Below are 21,512 nucleotides of genomic sequence, written 5' to 3'. Positions count from 1 at the left end.
ACAAATATTTGGTGGTTAACCTTATATACTCCTACTATAATTAATTACCCTCAACATTAAAATAATAAAGAAATAATCTAGATAACCGCCAAAACCACCCAACGCGACGATGATGGCACAACACACGGTCAGAAACTACACCGAAGATGGTGCCGTCGTGAAGGAAAAGGTGGAAACGAAGGTTTGCAAAATGGTTGGTGTGGCGATAGCAAGTAATGCCTCTAGGAAGGAAAAGCAGACAATCACAATGGTGAATGGCGAAACAGCGACACTGATGGAGGACAGAACAATGATAGAGGAGAAGAAGAAGCAAAACTCACTATCAAGAAAAGAAGCATTGAAGATTGAAAAAAATAGTGATTTTTAAAATTTAGAAAATATTCAGATGTCCTCGATTAAGTTTAGTATCCTTAATTTTAGAATATTCAAATTTTTAACCGAATATTCGGTTATTTCAAACGTTTTTGTAATAGTAGAGATTTAATTAAAAAAAATTAAATAATACTTAAAAATTCAATTAAAAAAATATAAGCACTCAATTAAATAAAAAGTATAAAGTCTGCAGGATAATTAATTTTTTTTATTTAGAGATTAATTTTGTTTCTGCGAAACTAAAAATGATAGGACCAATTGGAGTATGTCTATTATTTTTATTTTCAATCGTTTATGCATGGACGAATCAGATGGCTTAACTTTATTTTAAATCTGAAATGCAGATCCTGAAAGGTTCAGGTTTGCAAGGGACACAACATTTGGACGAAGACACTTGAGTGCATGGAGTCGGACGTCAGTTTCCTTATGGATTGTAAGTTCACAATTATTATACATTAATGATTAATCATTTACTTAAATTTCTTAAACTGGGTTATTATTGCCAGATTAACAAATAAGCTAGACGCGGGTTCTGAATCTTGGGTGGTTAGAATTAGTTTGCTATAAGAACAATTATAATGAAATATTTTGGAGTATTATTTTTATATTTATAAAAAATAAACTGATTTAATATTAAAATTTATATTAAAATTAATCTAACTTTAAAAAGATAGTATTATCTTAATAAAATATTTAAAAAATATATTTATTTAATTATATTAATAAGATAATTAAAAATAATATAAAATTTAATTAAATTATTTTTTTTGAGATCTAAAATAACATTAAAATAAAAATTAATATTAGAGTTGTTCTAAGTAGTGACTCTAAATGTCAGACAAATAAACTCTTTTTTTTTATTTTTATGTTGATGGAATAATAATTAAAAGTAAGTATATATTTAAATAGGTCTTTAAAAATTTTATATTGATATTTTTGTTTACAATAAAATTTTATTACGTTGAGTTTTTTAAACTTTATAAACGTAAAACATATAGTTTTTTCCGTCACACTTTTAACGATTTATTTGTCTAAGTGAAAACAATAAATCTGACTAAGATATAGAAGCTTATATGTCTTACTTTTCTAAAGTTCATGGACTTCAATGTAATAAAACTATTTTAGAGATGAAATCATTTAACGCAAAATCTTTAGGAACCCATTTGAATATATACTCTAAAAGTAATATAAAATTTAATTAAAGAGTAATTACCAAAATTATTAGTCCATGAAGTTTTTGAAATCGAATACTTTAGTCCCTCCAGTTTTAAAATATTCAAAACAATTTTTAACGTTTAGTTTTATTAGGCAATACAATCTTCATCCGTTAGTCACTAACGGTAACTGTTAATGTAGAATGTTAACTTACAAATGTAGCCATTAAGTGTTCACATGTGCAAGATGGACAAATTAGTCTCCAAGATAAAGTACAAAATAGTCCGTAAAAAATTTGAAAAATCTCAAAATAATCTTTAAAATTTTTTAAAATTCCAAAACCATCCATTCGAATATTTTTAATCTTTTTCAAAAGTCAATGTCTTATAATATTTTTATTAATCAGAATAATAAAATATTATAAAAAAATATATAATAAATAAAGAATACAAAAACACAAAATATAAACTAAAAGATAAATTTTATTCACTAACACTAAAATGTAATATAAAAACATTGTTGCGTTATAAAGGTCATTATTTATATATCTAACAATTATTCTCCACATACAAGTCATTTTTTTATTACAAGTCTATACAAGTTATTTATATTCACGCGCGCACGTTCTTCTTCGTGCCGTTACCGCACGTTCTTTTTCTTTTTCTTCTTGCTGCACCTTCTTCTTCTTCGTTATTTTTCTCTTTCATTATCGTCGTTACCAACACCAACACCACATCCTCCTCTTCCTCCTTTTTTCGTTGGAATTTCTTCTCTTCCTTCTTTTTTCTCCTTCTCCTTCATCATTAGTTATCTCGTTGTTGAAGATAATGAATAATTCAAGTTCAGATTGTCAATTGAACCAAAACAAAATTGATTATTGTTTTGAATCCAATTAAGTGGTTGAGGTGTGATTCAATTCTACTTAATTTTTTCGTTAGTAGTTTATGATTCTGCATGTGAAAAATGTTTCATCGTTGATGGATTGAATTGAATGTAATGTAAAAGTTCTGCATTAAAGAAAATATTTTTCTGTATTTCCATTAAATTTGGGTCTAACACGAAGATATTTGGGTGTAAAACGAAGATATTTAGGTGTATTGTTTAAGAATTTTGAGGGCACATGTGCTGATAAATTCTGCATAATTTAAAACTCTTCTTCTCCCTCCTCCTTATCTTCTACTGCTTCTTCTTCTTCTTTTTCATCATCATTATTATCATCTTTTTTTTGTTTTATCTTCTCAAGTTTCTTCTTGTTGTACTCTTTTAACAAGAATAAAAACAAAAAATCAAACAAAGAAGAAGAAGAAACACATAATGCTGCAAAATTACTTGGAAGAGGATGAACTTACATTCATTCAATTAAAAGAAAGAAAAAAATAAGAAAAAAAAGGAAGAAAAAAATGCAGCATTAGAGAAAATATTTTTCTGTATTTGCAGCAAATTTGGGTGTAACACGAAGATATTTGGGTGTAACAAGAAGATATTCGAGTGTATTCTAAAAGAATTTTTGGAATATGTGTGCTAATAAGTTCTGCATAATTCAAAACTCTTCCTTTTCGTCCTCCTTATCTTCTGCTACTTCTTCTTTTTTTTTTATCATCATCACCATCTTCTTCTTCTTTTTTTCTTATTCATCTTTTTCTTTTTATTTTACCTTCTCAAGTTTTTTCTTGTTGCACTCTTTTATCAAGAATAAAAATAAAAAAATCAAACAAAGAAGAAGAAGAAACATATAATGCTGCAAAATTACTTGGAAGAGGATGAACTTATATTCATTCAACTAAAACAAAGAAAGAAATAAGGAAAGAAAAGAAGAAGAAGAAGAAGAAGAAGAAGAAATGCAGCATTAGAAGAAACATTTTTCTGTATTTGCAGCAAATTTGGGTGTAACACAAAGATATTTGGGTGTAACACAAAGATATTCGAGTGTATTATTTATGAATTTTTGGTGTATGTGTGCTGATAAGTTCTACATAATTCAAAATTCTTTCTCCTCCTCCTCCTCATCTTCAGCTGCTTCTTCTTCATCATCTTCTTATTTCATATTGTTATAATTCTTTTTGGGAGAAAAAAATCAAACAAAGAAGAAAAAATTTCATAATGTTGCAAAATCAATAGAAAGATGAGAAAAAAAATGCAGTCACAACAACAGTAATAAAAAACGACGACGAAGATGAAACAAGCGAAGAAAAAGGAGGAGAAACGCAAAGAAGAAGGAGAAGAAGAAGGAAGACGAGGAGGAGGAGGAAGAGGAATGCAGGATACAAAGAGGAACAACGTGACACGCGCTCGTTATGTAAGTGGCTGGTATGATTTGTATGCCAAGAAGACTCGTATGTGCAGCAGAACTCTATATCTAAACTCCTAAGATATTGACATTAAATAAACTTAGAAAAATATTTATAAGTGAAAAATATATTTTTTATATAACTATTAATTGTAGTGACACAAATAGTTTTAACTGCAATAAGTCTATTTTATGTAATTTTATAACCACTAAAATCTAAAATTTTTAAAAAACATGAATAAAATACTTAATTTGCCAAGACTTTTTTTTCAAGTGTTGCAAAGTATTAGGAGTTTGTAATTAAACAAAAATACTTCTTTTAAATATTGTACTTTATTTTTAGAATTAATTTGTCTATATTACACACGTAAATACTTAATAGCTATGTATGCGAGTCAACATTTTACGTCAGTATACGGTTAATAACTAATAGTGTCTAACAAAATTAAATATTAAAGGATTATTTTATATATTTTAAAATCTAAGAAATTAAAGTGCTTAATTTTAAAAACTTCAAAAATTAATTTAAATAATTACTCTTAATTAAATTATTATTTATAAGACTCAAAATAAAATTAAAATGAAAATGAGCATTAGACTTGCTTTGAGTGACACCGACAAATGAATTTCTTTCTTATTTTGCTGAATTTAGGTGAGCTTCTTTAGACAATTCTACGGATCAGTTACTAAAGCTGACTATGTAGCATTACGACATGGATTTATCATGGTGAGTTTGTAATTAAAAAAGAAAGATACTATCTTTTTTTTTTTCCTTAACTTAAAAGGGCTTCCAAGTATATAATATAATAGAACATGTGTGATTATTCTAGGCACATTTGGCACCAGGAAGTGAAGCCAAATTTGATTTCCAGAAGTATATACATAGATCACTTGAAGAGGATTTCAAAATCGTTGTAGGAATAAGGTTAGTTATGATTTTTTTTAAATAAATATTTTATTTATCAATATATATAATTTGAACACCAATTTATATTTTTATATTTTATTATTTATCTCGTTTACAGTGTAAATAATTTAAATTTAAAATAATTTAAAGACCGAAAATATTTACATTAATCTAATATTTTAATTTTTTAGCATGCAGCTACTTTAACAGATTAATGGTTGTTTCAAATCTAATTTATAAGAATTCAGAAAAGAAAAACCAATAAACGAAAAATTTCAATAAACGATAAAAGAAGATGCTAAACTAAAAATACTGGAAGTTGAATAAATTTAAATAAAATTTTTATATACTCTTCTAAATATTAAAAATTTAAATATATGTATTTCTTGTACTTATTATAAATTTAAAAATAAATTTAAATAAAATTTGTAAGTACTCTTTTAAGTATTAAAATTTAGATTATTATAATTTATTTTTATAATAATATACGTATTTTATTTACACTGCAATTAAGATATGTGTATTTTTTCAAACTTTAAATATTTTGCTTATAAACAAAATACATGCAATAAAATAATTAAATTATTTATTTAAAAAAATTCCGACAAGTCATATATACACAAGAAATGTTATATGGTACCACATTTTTCTTTTCTATATTAAAATCCTCCTTTTATAATTGTTACGGCCTGGCCCAAACTAAATATGGGCCGGCCCGACCCGGGCACCACCCGATCCGAACGGTTGGGAGCGAGGCGCTTCGATCGCCGACCCGGACACGCGTCCTTGACAACTGCTCTACAGCTGTGCAAGGGAGGTCTCAAAGGAGGTGGGCCTGTCCTTACAGGGCCCACCTCTGACACGGTATAAATGGGGAGGGACATACCCTTCCCCCAAGTTACGTCACCTATCACTCACCCTTTTTCGCCTGCACACTCTACTGACTAGAGCGTCAAAGTGTCTTTGCAGGTGACACCCCTCACTCCTTGCACGAAGTACTCGGAACATTGTCTTCGCCAGCCCGGGAGCTCACGACTAGGCAAGACACCCTCTTTATCGACCAGGATACCAACCCGAACCGTCCGATACCCGACCTACCGAACATTGGCGCCGTCTGTGGGGATCGAACGAAGCTAAATGGAGATCATGCCAGGTCCAGGGGACCACGGGCGCGCAGCAGCCCCCGAGGGGGCGGCCTCCGTTGCCTCGCCCCGTGAAAGATTAAGATCCCCTCCCCGACGAACCGGGTTCCAGTCGAGAGCTCAAGAGAGGCGCCCCTTCGGGGGAACGGGCAGTGACAGCGTCAGAATAATGCAGGAGCTGTGCCACAGGGTGCAGAACCTGGAGCACCAACTAGTAGATCAGGAGCATCGTCAGCAGACCTCCGACCCTGACTACTCTCAGTTCCCCGAGAGTTGAGGAAGAACCTCCAACCGAAACAGTTTCCTCCTCGCCGGCACAAAGCTCCAAGAGGTCCCCAACTATTTCCTTCGGGCCAGAGGATCATTGGTTCGACGAGGTACCTGAGAACCTACCCATGGTCATTACGGCTAGGGTGGAAACCAGCCTCGTCAAACGAATTCTTGTTGACACGAAGGCAGATTCAAACATTATGTTCCGCAACGTGTTCGATGCGCTAGGTTTACGGGACGCCGACCTCATGACTCACCAACACGGTGTCATAGTGTTGGGTGACCACTTCATTAAGCCGGACGGGATAATATCCCTCCCGACCTCCGTGGGACAAGGGCAAGGGCGGAGGTCAATAATGGCCGAGTTCGTGGTTCTACGGGACTTCACTGCCTACAACATCATCCTGGGGAGGAAAACGATCAACGATGTTGAGGCGGTAATCAACACGAAGCTGTTGGTTATGAAGTTCGTGGCTGATGACGGATCTGTAGGATCCATAAGAGGAGATCTAGAAACGGCAGTCGCTTGCGACAACGCCAGCCTCTCCTTGAGGAAGAAGTCTAAAGAAGCATCCGGAGTGTTCCTTGTGGACTTAGACGCCAGAGTCGACGACAAGCCAAGGCCAGAACTAGAGGGGGACTTGGAAAAGTTCAGGGTCGGTTACACGAAGAAAAAGTTCACGTTCGTTAATAGAAACCTCCCACACGAGTTGAAAGAACCCCTAGTAGAAATGATTAGGGCCAACGGAGATCTATTCGCTTGGACGCCAGCCGATATGCCGGGCATAAACCCTAGAGTCATGTCACACCACCTGGCCGTCAAGTCGGACACCCGTCCAGTGGCCCAAAGAAGGAGGAAGATGTCCCAGGAGAGAGCAGAGGAGGTGGCCAAGCAGACGGTCAGCCTCCTAGAAGCGAGTTTCATACGAGAACTAGACTACTCGACCTAGCTGTCAAATGTAGTTATGGTAAAGAAGCACAGTGGCAAAGGGAGAATGTGTGTGGACTATTCCGACCTCAATAAAGCATGCCCCAAGGACTGCTTTTCACTCCCCAACATAGATGCGCTCGTCGACGCGGCGACGGGGTACCGGTACTTGAGCTTCATGGATGTCTATTCCGGCTACAACCAAATACCGATGCACCGACCCGACGAGGACAAAACAGCATTCATAACACCCGGAGGGACCTATTGCTACAAGGTGATGCCGTTCGGACTGAAAAACGCAGGGGCAACGTACCAAAGGCTGATGAACAAAATATTCGGAAGCCTCATAGGCAAGACAGTGGAAGTCTACGTGGACGACATCCTTGCAAAGACTACGCGGCCTGACAACCTCCTGACCGACCTGAGTAGTGTGTTCGCATCTCTCTGACAGCACGACATGAGGCTTAACCCCCTCAAATGCGCTTTTGCCATGGAGGCCGGAAAATTTCTGGGATTCATGATAACCCAAAGAGGAGTAGAAGACAATCCCGAGAAATGCCAGGCAATACTTTAAATGAAGAGCCCGGGATGTGTCAAAGACGTTCAGAGGCTAGCAGGTCGCCTCACCTCGTTATCCTGCTTCCTCGGAGCGTCGGCAGCAAAAGCCCTACCCTTCTTCAATCTAATGAGGAAAGGAATAGCATTTGAATGGACTCCTACGTGCAAGGAAGCGTTCAGACACTTCAAAGAAATCCTGGCAACACCCCGGTACTCGAAAAGCCCAAAGTCGGAGAACCACTATACCTGTACCTAGCCATAATAGGGGAAGCCCTGGCAACGGTTTTGGTACGAGAGGAGGAGAAGGCTCAATAACTAGTCTATTTCGTAAGTAGGGCCCTACAAGGGGCGGAACTGCGGTACAGCAAACTGGAGAAGTTAGCTCTGGCACTCCTGACCTCTTCTCGAAGATTAAAACAATATTTCCAAGGCCATCAGATCGTCGTCAGGACGGATCAAGGAATCCGACAAGTGCTCCAAAAACCCGACTTAGCAAGAAGGATGATGACTTGGTCCATTGAGTTGTCCCAATATGACATACGATACGAACCTCGGCATGCGATCAAGGTGCAAGCAATGGCAGATTTTCTGGTAGAAGTAACGGGGGATCCAACCGAAGAGACGGACATACGGTGGAGGCTCTATGTTGACGGGGCCTTCAACTAGACGTCCGGCGGTGCCAGGATCATCCTCGAGAGCCCGACTGGGGTCGTATATGAGCAATCAATCAGATTCGAGTTCCCCGTTTCGAACAATCAAGCAGAATACGAAGCCCTTCTGGGAGGCTTAGCCCTGGCAAAGGAAGTCGAAGTGACGAGGCTGGAGGTATGCAGCGATTCACAAGTCGTTACCTCGCAAGCAAACGGAAGCTACCAAGCTAGAGACTCACTATTACAAAAATACTTGGAAAAAGTCAAGGAACTGAGTAAAACATTCGAGGAAGTCACGATCCGACACAATCCAAGAAAAAGGAACACGCGGGCAGACCTCCTATCCAAGTTGGCCAGCACGAAACCGGGAGAAGGCAACCGATCTCTCATACAGGGCATGATGAAGGAGCCAGCGGTTACCCTACACCTGTCAAGGCTGAGTCCCTCCTGGCTAGACCCCATCGCTAGTTTCTTGGAAAGCGGCAAGCTTCCCGACGACGAAAAGGGTGCTAAAGCATTGAGAAGGGAGGCGGCCAAATACGCTATCATTCAGGGACAACTATTCAAAAAAGGACTCAGCCAACCCCTGCTGAAGTGCCTACATCCCGATCAGACAGACTACGTGCTCAGAGAAGTCCACGAAGGATGCTGCGGCCACCATATAGGGGGAAAGCCCTAGCCAGGAAGCTAATCCGAGCAGGATACTACTGGCCTTCGATGATGGCAGATTCTAAAGAATTCGTGAGAAAGTGCGTTAAGTGTCAAGAGAACGCCAACTTCCACAAAGCACCAGCTTCGGAGCTGAGTCTGTTAACGACCTCCCGACCTTTCTCACAATGGGGAATCGACCTTTTGGGCCTTTTCCACTCGGTCCAGGGCAGGTCAAGTACCTCATAGTCACCATCGACTACTACACCAAGTGGATAGAGGCCGAGCCACTGGCCAGCATATCCTCTTCCAACTGTAGGAAGTTCATGTGGAGGCAAGTAATAACCCGATTCGGTATTCCAGAAATCGTCATCTCGGACAACGGCACGAAGTTTACCGACAAGAAATTCTCAAATTTCCTCTCCGGCCTTGGCGTAAAACAGAAATTCTCCTCGGTAGAGCACCCTCAAACAAACGGCCAGGTCGAATATGCAAACAAGATCATCCTGCTGGGGCTGAAGAAGTGGCTTGATAATAAAAAAGGTGCTTGGGCCGATGAACTTGCCTCGGTCATCTGGTCCTACCGGACAACCGAGCAGTCATCCACCGGAGAAACACCTTTTTGACTAACATACGGATTAAATGCGGTAATACCCGTGGAAGTCGGTGAGCCGAGCCCGAGATTGCTCCTGAAGGGAGTAGAGGAAGCGGTGGAAAAGGATCTTATGGACAAAACAAGGGAGATGGCCTACTTGTCAGAAACAGCACTCAAGCAAAGGATGGCCATGCGATACAGCGCCAAAATACTCAAAAGAGAATTTGAACAGAACGACCTCGTCCTAAGACGCAACGACATCAGTTTACCGGCCTTGGGAGAAGGAAAACTGGCGGCAAAATGGGAAGGCCCCTACAGAGTTAAAGAGGTGATCGGCAAGGGCGCCTACAAGTTGGAAAAGCTCAATAGCAAGGAGATCCCGAGAACATGGAATGCGGACAACTTGAGAAGGTTTTATTCCTAAGTCATTTACTTTGTAACAATACCTTTGCCATGGTTATAGACTTGCTTGATTACCGGTTAAGTTATACTTGCCCATATTTTTGCTCTCTTTTGTTTACTTTCCTGGGATGACTATCGCGCAAACGAGTCCCGCGCCATACGAACCAGAAAGCACGACGATACACGGCCCCGGGATTGATCACCCCGGGAGCCCCCTAGGCCAAGAACATAACAAACGGCCATAGCAAAGAGAAAACTCGACCTCAAAAAAGTACCAACATAACGGTAAAGTGAGTAAATCGGCAAACAAAAAACAACCAACATAATAAACAAACAAAAGTATATACAAACCAACCGACCCACTAACGAGTGCGAAAGTTTTGGTATGAAAAAGTTCTACAAAAAGTTACAAGAAATCACTTCTTCGGCATATCGACAACCTTCCCGTCCTTGATGGTCTTGAAGACACCAATTGCCGATATGTCGAAGTCAGGAGCAATAACATTCACTTGAGCCTTGAGAGCCTCTTCGGTCATGAAAATCGCTTTCTTGCCCTGCTCTCTAACCTTCTTGTGCTTCCTTTTGAACGCATCGGCCTCATCTTGAGCAGTCTTAGCGGTTGCCACGGCTATGTCCCGCTCTTTCTCCAACACGGCCACTCGACCTTGTGCAGCACTTAACTGGCTCTTCAAAGTCATTTCTTGCTCCGTCAGACGGGACACAGAAGCATCGGTAGTCTTCAGCTTCTCTTCGGCCGACGCAGTCTTCTTCTCGACAGAATCAAGCTTATTCCTCGCTTTAGTCAGCTGCTCCTGAAGTGTTTCAACTTGAGCCTTGAGCTTATTGTTGGCTGTGGCGGCAGTCTCGAGCTTCCAACGAAGCGAGGCCATACCTGAAAGCTCGAACTCAGCCTTCCGAGCTATGGCCGCGCCACGAAGGAGGGTGCGGTACATCCATCGTGCCTGCCCCGAGAGGTCGGTACCATGGAAATGTTCCTCCGTGCCGGGAAGCAATTGGGTATCTATGAACGACCCAGCATCAAAGTTCCTTTCCATAACGGTAAGGACCCCTCAGGGCTAGACTATGACCTTTGTCTCTTGGGAGTGGGGATGACACTCAACTCCTCATCCTCCTCCCGACGAACGGAAGACGAGTGCCCGGGGACAGCAACTTCCTGGAGAATGAGGGACACATGTGTTGGAGTGGCAATCTTTTCTGCCATGGCCACCTCGGGAGGCATGGGTGCTGTCTGTGTCCCCTCGTCCTCAGGAGGCGCCGCTGATTGATCTCCGGCCTCTTTACCATCATCCTCCACCAGGAAAGTCATGTACAGATTCTCGAGGCCGGTCACTTCAGCAGACATCCCCACTACAAACAAAAAATGAACAAATTAGTAACCAGCATACTAAGACAAAGCAAGTAACCATTCAAAATGCAAACACGACATGGACGACTCACGAATATAATTCCGGGCGACCTCCCGACTACCCATGAGGAGGTGGGGATTTACATGGTTCCTCCCGAAAACGGCCCATAGCACGTCGGCTATCTTCTGATCCACAGCCGACATCCCCTTGTAGGTAACCTTTATGAAAGTATTAGAGCCCGCCCCGAAACTCCAATAGGTTAGAATGAGGCGTTCTCTCTCCAACGACAACCAGAAGGGGTAACGACCCTTGACCGGGCGAACCTTGAAGTATTTGTCCTTAAACCCATGGTAAGAGTCCTCGAACACACCAAAAATCCTCCGCCCCTGGGCAGATCGGAAGGACATAAACCCCTTCCTCGCTTTCTTCTCCTTGGAAGGGTTCGTAAGGTTGAAGAAGAAAAGGAAGACGTCAACAGACAACGGCAGCTCTAGGTACTCGCATACCATCTCGAAGCAGTGAATCGGCGCCCAACTATTCGGATGCAGCTGCGACGGTGCCACAGAAATCTGGCTTAAGAGTCCCATTTGGAAGGCGGAGAGGGGAATGCGAACTCCCACTTGAGTGAACATGGCTTTATAGAACCAAATCCAATCGGGGACCCGGGGAGCATGGAAGTTGAGCTCATACAACCGTTCATGAGGAGCAGGGACGTACATATCGTAGTTAGCCTCCTCATCAGTACCCCACACAAGTAATTGGCCTGACGGAACTCGGTGAGCTCCTCTTCACCCATTTGGTTTGGGGAATCCTTGAGGTCGGAGACCACCCAAGCATACGGGTCATAACCCGCATCGGAGGTGGAAGCCCGAGCGACCACACGAGGCATACCTACAATGGGGGCACCACTCGGTTAGTCTATGAGGTCGGAAACCCGAAAGAAACCCAGAAACTACGTCTACCAGTCAACCCTACAACCCGAACTAAACATGCCTGAAGTCAATAACAAGTGAGGCCTATCCCAGAATGGTATACCCCCTAAACACACCCTGCTTGACATTACAAAGATGTCTATCCTACGAAAATCAAACAACATGCAGCAAAAACACGCAGTAGATATGCAAAAAAGAATCAAAGCGAAAGAGAGAAAGGATCAGAGATTACCTGAATCAGTTGCAAAAACTGAGAAGGGAGAAGGAAAAATGCACGAGGATGCTAGAGCGAAGCTCTGGGGATTTCTGGGTGAAAAAGAAGGAGATAGTAGGGAGAAAGTAGGAGTAAGAGTGTAAAGGGAAAAAACCAAGGCAAAAACTGTTTAAAACTGCCACCCAGGAAGCGCGAAAGGCCTGGGGGCAAAATAGTCTTTACATACAGGATTTTTCCGCCCATAATGAACATTTAATGATCCGCATGAAGAACGAGGCGACAAGCGGCTATTCCAGCAACGAGCAGACGCGCGCAAGAGGCACGTCTACCTTACGGACGGCCGACCTGGCGACAACGCACGAAAGGAGAGATGACACACCACCAACGATCCCTACAGTCGTTGCTGGTGCGTCGGGGGTACTGTTACGGCCTGGCCCATACTAAATATGGGCCGGCCCGACCTGGGTACCACCCGACCTGAACGGTTGGGAGCGAGGCGCCTCGATCGTCGACCCGGACACGCGTCCCTGACAGCTGCTCTACAGCTGTGCAAGGGAGGTCTCAAAGGAGGTGGGCCTGTCCTTACAGGGCCACCTCTGACACGGTATAAATAGGGAGGGACATACCCTTCCCCCAAGGTACGTCACCTATGACTCACCCTTTTTCGCCTGCACACTCTACTGACTAGAGCGTCGGAGTGTCTTTGTAGGTGACACCCCCCACTCCTTGCACGAAGTACTCAGAACATTGTCTTCGCCAGCCCGGGAGCTCACGATTAGGCAAGACCCCCTCTTTATCGACCAGGATACCAACCCAAACCGTCCAATACCCGACCTACCGAACAATAATAATTTTTATTATTAAAAGAAAAGTGCAACACTTTTAATATATATATAATATAACAATAGTACATACCTCAATATATATAATATTTTTCTTTTCATGAAGTTACTCATTAGGCTAAAGAATTTTAATATGAAATTTAGAGGTGAGTTTTATCTGAAAATAAAGGTTTTTAGTGTATATATAGATGGATGAATGTTGCAAAGATGTAGGTACAACACGCAAGTAACATGTTGACTTAGCACGTAACTAACATGTTGGACACGTATCACAATCGCATGCAACATACAGGTAACGTATTGGCATGTGGCGCTCATCCCTTTAACACGCAAGTAACGTGTTTCACACGTGGCAGCATGGCAAGTAACACGCATCCTGCGTGTTGCACATGTGGCAGACGCTGGTTGAATGGCGTTACAATACGTAGCCTGCGAGGTGAGTCTTCTGTCTATAAAAACCAAAGCTCGTAACCATTTTGCTTCATTGTGAGAGAAGTGTTTTCCTCTAGGGTCGGTACGATGGAGGGCACTGCAAATATAGCGGTTTACCACAACGGTGAGGTCATACGAAATACGTATGAGGGTGTGAGCTTTGCGTGTGAGAATATGTTTTCGTTTGTGGTTCTGTGTACTATAACATTCGCGGAACTACAGTATGAACTCTGTCAAAGAATAGAGGCTGATATTTTAAAGAAGGTGACTAACATTCTCTATAGGAGTCCGATTGTCATATTTGGCGGTCTGATACAATTTGAAGTTATGCCAATCGTCGACGAAACTAGTATTCTACGGATGTTTTATATTCACCAACAAACTTAGGTGCAAAACCTGAGGATTGAATTGAATTTGAGCATATTACCGCAGATGAGGTTCAACATGACACAGATATGTAAGATGAGAGAGCTGAGGTGCACTTGGGAATGAACAATGATAGCGATGAAGAGTTCGAGGCTATGTACGAAGCCGGTGATGAGGACAAGGATAGTGATAAGGGAGGTGAGGCAGTGGCAGAAACTTTAGTGGTTTCAGCCATAGTTAGTCCATCGATGGATGTTCCACTTTTTATGGGTAGCTTGAATCTTGACGCCATGCATACACCAAAAATTTTCGAATATACAAACATAAGTACGTGAACAGTGGGTAGTATGTTTACTTGATTTTGTTTTAGCAGATCAATGAGTGACAAATTTGTTTTCTTATAGGTGTTGCTTATCCTGAGGATGGTGAGTTTATAATCGGAATGAAATACGGTTCAAGAGAATCAGTCATTGCGGCAATTCGGAGTTACACTATTTTCAGAGGAGTCGATTACGTTGTTTATGATCCGAGACATAAATAAAATACAAGTCAAATTCGAACAAAATAATGACGGTTACCTGCGTGCCATCGGCGTCTCAGCCGGTGCAAGCTGGTGTCGGAGAATCAGCGCTAGCCACAGCATACGCTCCCACGCCCAAGCAAACAACAAATCAAGTGGGTCATCCATCTCCTTACAATCGTACCGTGATGTAGGACACAATGACCTGTAAAGGTGTGCGAGACAAGCTGACCTCCAACTGTAATTGCCAATCTAATCAAAATTCTGGAGCAGTGGTAGATACTTTGCATGGGCATATGCCATCGACTTATCCGGGAAGAGGGTGGTACCCAACAGACAGAAGATGTGACACCTAACATATTACATAACAGACTTTCATGTGTCCAAAGGTTGTGTGTCTCTAATATGGCGAACCCATGAAAGATTTATGTAGCTCTTGGAGGAACTGCTCACTTGGGGTTCGCTACCGAATACCGCGAGGCTTTGGGTGACCAAGAAGTCTTGACTGCTATCGGTCCAACCAGTCACAACCTTCGTCGATCGGTAGGTCGAATATTTGTAACACGTCTTCCAGTGTCACTGTAACCTCACCCACTGACATTAAAAACGTATATGTCTCCGGCCGCCACCTTTCCACAACAGCAGCTAGCATCGCGGAATGCCCTTTGAACACTCTAACTCTCGAGAGCAGGTAGAATCCGGTGGTTTGTAAGGCTTGGTCAACCTCCGAATGCCACGTCTTTGGCTGGTCAAACTTACGGGCAGAAGATTCCTATTAGCCTGGTAAAGTTCAACTATAGAAAGAATTAATTTAATAAATAGCAAAAAGAATAAATTAATAACTTCTTTTAACAAAAAAAAAAAATAATTACAAAAATTCAAATTTCTTATTATTCACATTTATATTCTTTATTTGTTTCACTATAACATATAATTATATATTATTAGCTAGCAAAATATATGTTTATGATCCTAATACTGATGTTGAAACAAAAAATAAAATAAAAAATCACATAAAATTCGAATTTTTGTGTATAAATATTTTTATTATTTTTCAATTTAATCATCAAAATTTACATAACATAAACAATAACTACAATATTATACCAGAATATTTTTAAAAAATGTCTTATTTATTAATTTAAAAATTAACAAAAATATCATATTTTAATAAAAAATAAAAAAATAATATTCATTAATTTTAATAATTATTACAAATACAAAAGATCATATTCTAATAAATAATAAAAAATATAAATATACATACTAACGACACAAGAATAGAAAAAAAAAACAGCATAAGATTAATTTCAAAAAAAAATTATTATTAATTATATTATTAATTTATATTAATATTTAACAGTATATTTAGAATAATATCATCCAAATAAATAATAACAAACTACTAAACTAATGTTAATCAAGTAAATACTAATAAATTAATAAAAAATAACAAATTTAGATAATTAAGATGTTCCAAATAATTGATAATATGATCTTCAAGAGACGTATAATTACGTATCATTTTAAATATTCTAATCTCACTCTCAACCTTAAAACTAATTCAAAATTCTAAATCCCAATAAATGACTGACACATGGCGTAGCATGGTTAATACGCAGTTTGTGTGCTGCTTGGATGAAGACACGTAGTCTTCGCATATTTGGAGCCACTGATCAATGCACTTTGACCTTGGCTTGATGAGCTGAGAATGTATGGTGTATAGTGATAGGGAAGGGGAACGAAAATAATATGCAGCCCAGTCTCATTTCTCTTCCACTTTTATACACCAAGAGTGGGTCTAAAGTCATAAATATTACTTATTTTCGGAACAAGGTTGCTTCTTGTATGTAAACAGCAAACAAAACGTTATTTGCATATTGCTGCATGACCGACACATCAACATAAAACCTACATGTTTTACAATTCTGTAAAACATCTCAAACACTAATATTTAAATAAAATATTATTTTTTTATATCTAAAATAATTTCTGTACTTATTAACCTAATGAATCAAACTCTTTCTTTTTCTTTTCTTTTATTGTTTAAATTGCAGTCCAATCATATGGATTTTTGCCGTGCTATTCTTGCTGACTCATACTCATGGTAAGCCTTTTGAATTTTGAAATAATTTTAAATACGACATGTTAGTCATGCTTAATTGACGGTGCAATATTTGAGTTGGTAAATGTTTGATAATCAATCATTAATTTGAGTTAGTCGAATAATTAATTTAGATATTTATTTAATTAAAAGTTAAAATTTAAATTCAATCTTGTATATATACCGTTATTTATTTTGTCTCAATAGAAAATATACAGTTTCTATGTTTATAATTGATATGAATATTTTTTTTTTATTTATCTATTTCCTTTTTTCTTTCTATATATATATATATATTAACCTTTTATTATACCATGGGCAGGCTGGTACTCTTACTATTGGCTTCCGTTTATCCCATTAACTGTAAGAATCCTAATGACCCTGTCTACATTTTCTTCCTTGAAGTATGGTTTCAAATAATTGAGTTTCTCATTATTGTGAATCTATACAGACAATCTTATTAGTGGGTGCTAAGCTTCAAACAATCATAACAAAGATGGGACTAAGGATTCAAGAAAGAGGAGAAGTGGTGCAAGGTTCACCTTTGGTTGAGCCTGGAGATGAACTATTTTGGTTCAATCGACCAGGCCTCCTTCTCTCTTTGGTTCATCTTGTTCTCTTTCAAGTACTTTCACCATCTCCTTTAGAATCTTTCAACCTTTAATAAATGAGTAAATTATTAAATTAGTACTCAAAAGATTCTAATATTAACAATGATTTTAAAAAATTATATATTTAATAAATATTAAATTTTTATATTAATTTCTATAATTTATCAAATTTATAATTGAATCTTTATATTTTAAAAATTTTAAATTAAATTTTTATATTAATTTTAAATTTGTAATTAATTTTTTTAAATAATAAATATTATTTTCTTCCATCTCACACCATTAGTATTAGTATATTCCGTTAAGTTAAATTGTTTTAGAACACTAATTATGTAATTACAAATTTAAAACTGATGTAGCAATTCAATTAAAAGCTTTTAAAGTATAAGAACTCAATTACAAATTTGATAAAATTATAACTGCTAAAAGAGTAATTTAATCTTGACAAAATAATTCAATCATGCCTTAATTAAAGACAACCTTTAAAAAGTATAATCTCCAACAATGATCATTTTGTCAAATTTCCCGTCTTTGATGATGGGTTATCGGATTTTTTAGTTCTTCTGGGATTCATTGCGTCAACACTAAAATTTTTTGGATATTGTTTAGATAGTTTACTATTTGATCAAATTCTAACATTCCTGTGTTCTGAAACTCTATTTTGCTTCCGTGATGCAGAATGCATTTCAGCTTGCATTTTTGGCTTGGAGCACCGTAAGTTAACATCCGTATCAATTTTTCTGAAGTTTGTGATTTGATGGCTTCACTAGCGATAGTATTTGGACAACATATTCTAACAATGCTTAGATAACCTAATAAGGGTGACAAAGATGTTTGATGTAGATTCTCTGCCTTGAAATAATCTGTTTGGAAGAAGATTAAAAAAAAAAACATTTCTGAAATCTGAATTTTTAACCAAAACTAATTTTGATTAGTATATCAAACATGTCAAATCACATGAACTCCTTCCATCATAAAATTGCCTATCAAAATGATGGAAGCCCCTTGTATATTTTCTGGAGCTCCCTTCCATTCTTCCAAAAACTTCAAACCCAAACCTAGTGTATCATGAATCTTACAGAATCAATACTTGTGACAGAGTCACTCTATCGGAGGGCCAACACCTGAAAAATAGCTTAATAAGACTTTAGACTCTTTCACCATATAAACTAGCTTTTGTGGTAACCATTATCCCAAAGTTTTGTAGCCCATTACATAGTGCTTCATGCATGCGTGGCTAATTAGAAGATAACTACTACATACATCTCGTGTTGAATTCTAATGTTAATACGGGTATTACAATCGTTGAACACCTGATCAGTAGAAAAGGCAGTACTAAAAAGAACATTCTAATTATTACCTTTTTTTGTTCCAGTATGAATTCTCGATACATTCTTGCTTTCACAAAACAACTGTAGATGTTGTTCTGAGAATTTCAATCGGGTAAGTTCTTATTTCCCAAGGATGATTTTGTTTCTTTTATTTTGGAAATAGGACAAGCTTGCATTGTTAAAATTGTAGACTAATAATAGGCGTGGCAATCTTTTCAGAGTCGTCATTCAAGTTCTTTGCAGCTATGTGACTTTGCCCCTTTATGCTCTAGTCACTCAGGTTAGAGAAGGAAGACATATTTAAGCATTTCTTTCTTTGTTGTTTGTTAGGCCATTTATCTCGTTTATAATTTAGCAAAAAGAAAATGAAATCCCTCAATGTTTAAAACATCTTCATTTTACTTCAACATTTTTTAAAGATTTTAGTTTTATCCATCCATTCTAATTTTGCTCCAATATCTTAATTTTTTTCCAATTTTAGTTTTATCCATCCATTCTAGTTTTTTTCTAGAGTAATACCTCAAATCAAATTTTAAGAATTTTTAGTTTAAAACTTTAGTTTTTAACAAATTCTAATCACTAATTAAATTAATATCTACATCAGTTTGTTCATTTATATGAAAAGAGTAATATGAAAATTTTAAAAATTTAGAGACTATATATTATGTCTTCTATTAAATAACGACATTAATTGATTTGTCTAACTTTTTATAAAAATTTGAGAGAATTGATATGTCTAACCAAAAAAAATATTAAAAACTACTTTGGTAATTAAAATTTATTAAGTGTGAAATTATTTGAGTAAAATTTTTTTGAAACTGATTATGATATTACTCTTTTTTCTATTTTCAAATTTATCATTTTTCCATCCATACACCTTGTTCTAACTATAATGTTGTGGTGGCCATAGCCTCCACCACCGCAGCTGCAGTAGAGTTAGAACAAAATGTATGCATAAGAGGGTAATTTTGAAATAAATTAAAGTAATTCACTAATCGTTAATTGTTAATAATTTAAAAAAAGGGACAAGTGAAAACGTCTGTTTGAATATTCACTATGCTTTTGCCAAACACTAATTTGATGATTTGGGGGAATAACAGATGGGTTCAACTATGAAAACCACGGTTTTCAATGATAGAGTAGCAACAGCATTGAAGAACTGGCACCATAGTGCAAAGAAGCATGTCAAAGATAGTAAGCATGGAGAGGGTAACAACAGTGTGACACCATTCTCAAGTAGGCCAACAACACCAACTCACGGTCTCTCTCCGGTTCATCTTTTGTATAGGCACACTGTGGGTCACAGTGATAGTGTCCAAACCTCCCCAAGGATATCCAACTATGAAAATGAACAATGGCATCTTCAAGGTTCTCCTTCAACTACTAGCAACCATGACACTGATGAGAGGCAAGTTGTAGAGCAACCTTCCACACTAGAATCACCTGTCATCGGTGCTCAACATGAAATCAACATTAGTTTGTCGGAATTTTCTTTTGCAAATAGGCAAAATAGTAGAGATTAGATATAAGTTCTCAATAAGCTAAGTTCGAATGCACTGCAGAATAACTTTTGCATATGAAATGCTTGCTTGTAGTCACGAACCAAATGTAAACTATGTTAAGATGCAGTTTCGAAGCCCCATTATTAACTTGAACATTAGTAATGAAAAGATTCTACTGATTTTACAAACTTAGTTAAAGAGTACAATCCAAGGTGATCTTCAACGAATTTTCGATTAACACTTTCATTCTTAATAAATTTTTATTATTTTTTAAAGTCTCGAATCTGTCAATAAGTTGATTCCTCATCGCTTATAAAATTTTAAATATAAATATAGATTCTTTAAATATATTATTATAAATAAATTAATTCTCTTATAAAAAAGTAATCCATCTAAAAAATGTTTAGAATAATAAAATTTGTTAAAGATTAAAGTGTCTGATTTAAAATTTTTTAAAAATTAATTGAAGTATTTTCTCTTTAATTGTATACTTTTATGTGGTTGAGATTGACTTAATACTCAAATTGGCCCAAAATATTTGACTCAAACTTTAAATTGCCTCTTGAATTGACAATTTTTTCAATTTGAACTCTGAATTTTCTCTTTATAACTCATATTAACTCCTTGAGAGATTTTTATAACATTTTGTTGACGTGGTATATTGACGTAAATAACTAATTCCACATGTTTGAACAAGATTTGGATACTGAAATAAAGCGATGAAGCATTTGTTAGTGACATATTGTATCAGTGACAGATCTAAAAAATTTTAATAGTGTGGTATATATATATATAATAATTTTTATAATAAAAATATTATGTGTACATAAAAATCAGTCATTAAATTATTTATTATTAATCATTATATATTTGTATATAAATATATGTATTTGATAAGAACATTTTCGTCGGTTAGAAAATTTCACACAAAATATTTCACGTTGATAGTATATTTCCCAACCAACTAACAATATTCAAATCAATTTTTTTAAAAAAAAATTTGGTTGTCACAAGTACAAACCCCAATGAAAATTAACCGAAGTATTTAAATCCCGGGTCGTCTCACAAGGAATTGCAATGAAGTGATCAATTATTGGCTATGAGGGGCAAAGGGGGTTTGATTTGTAATTGGCAAGGAAATATAAAAGCAAGAAAGTAAATAACAATTAACTAATAAAGAAAAGAAAAAGAACTCTTAGCTAGACATAGATAATTGAGATCACTTGTCTATAAACCCTATATTGACAATTATGAGGGACCAACCCATTAAGTCTACTTCTAAAAGCTTTAAGTACGTACAATATCTACTTCTAAGTTTGAAGTATGTTAAATAGGCTTGATCAACCTCAATCCATAAGTTCTAATCTAGCTACCAAT

The 21,512-nt window shown here is 37.3% G+C and overlaps 1 protein-coding gene across 1 annotated transcript in view; it reads left to right on the top strand.

Annotated features, from left to right (window-relative positions):
- LOC130974172 (MLO-like protein 6) overlaps window positions 1-20,341 on the top strand; it is a 28,915-nt gene extending 8,574 nt beyond the window's left edge. Inside the window, exons 6-15 of the mRNA XM_057898935.1 lie at window positions 717-805; window positions 4,467-4,541; window positions 4,645-4,739; window positions 16,645-16,694; window positions 17,014-17,054; window positions 17,143-17,316; window positions 17,981-18,016; window positions 18,678-18,745; window positions 18,853-18,913; window positions 19,734-20,341. Coding sequence (XP_057754918.1) covers window positions 717-805; window positions 4,467-4,541; window positions 4,645-4,739; window positions 16,645-16,694; window positions 17,014-17,054; window positions 17,143-17,316; window positions 17,981-18,016; window positions 18,678-18,745; window positions 18,853-18,913; window positions 19,734-20,156 — 1,112 coding nt within the window. The 3' untranslated portion in view covers window positions 20,157-20,341. The remainder of the gene's footprint in view (window positions 1-716; window positions 806-4,466; window positions 4,542-4,644; window positions 4,740-16,644; window positions 16,695-17,013; window positions 17,055-17,142; window positions 17,317-17,980; window positions 18,017-18,677; window positions 18,746-18,852; window positions 18,914-19,733) is intronic.
- Window positions 20,342-21,512: the final 1,171 nt, after the last annotated feature.

Source organism: Arachis stenosperma, chromosome 4 (genome assembly GCF_014773155.1).
Source record: "Arachis stenosperma cultivar V10309 chromosome 4, arast.V10309.gnm1.PFL2, whole genome shotgun sequence".
Taxonomy (NCBI): domain Eukaryota; kingdom Viridiplantae; phylum Streptophyta; class Magnoliopsida; order Fabales; family Fabaceae; genus Arachis; species Arachis stenosperma.
This window is presented reverse-complemented; position numbering and strand designations above follow the sequence as displayed.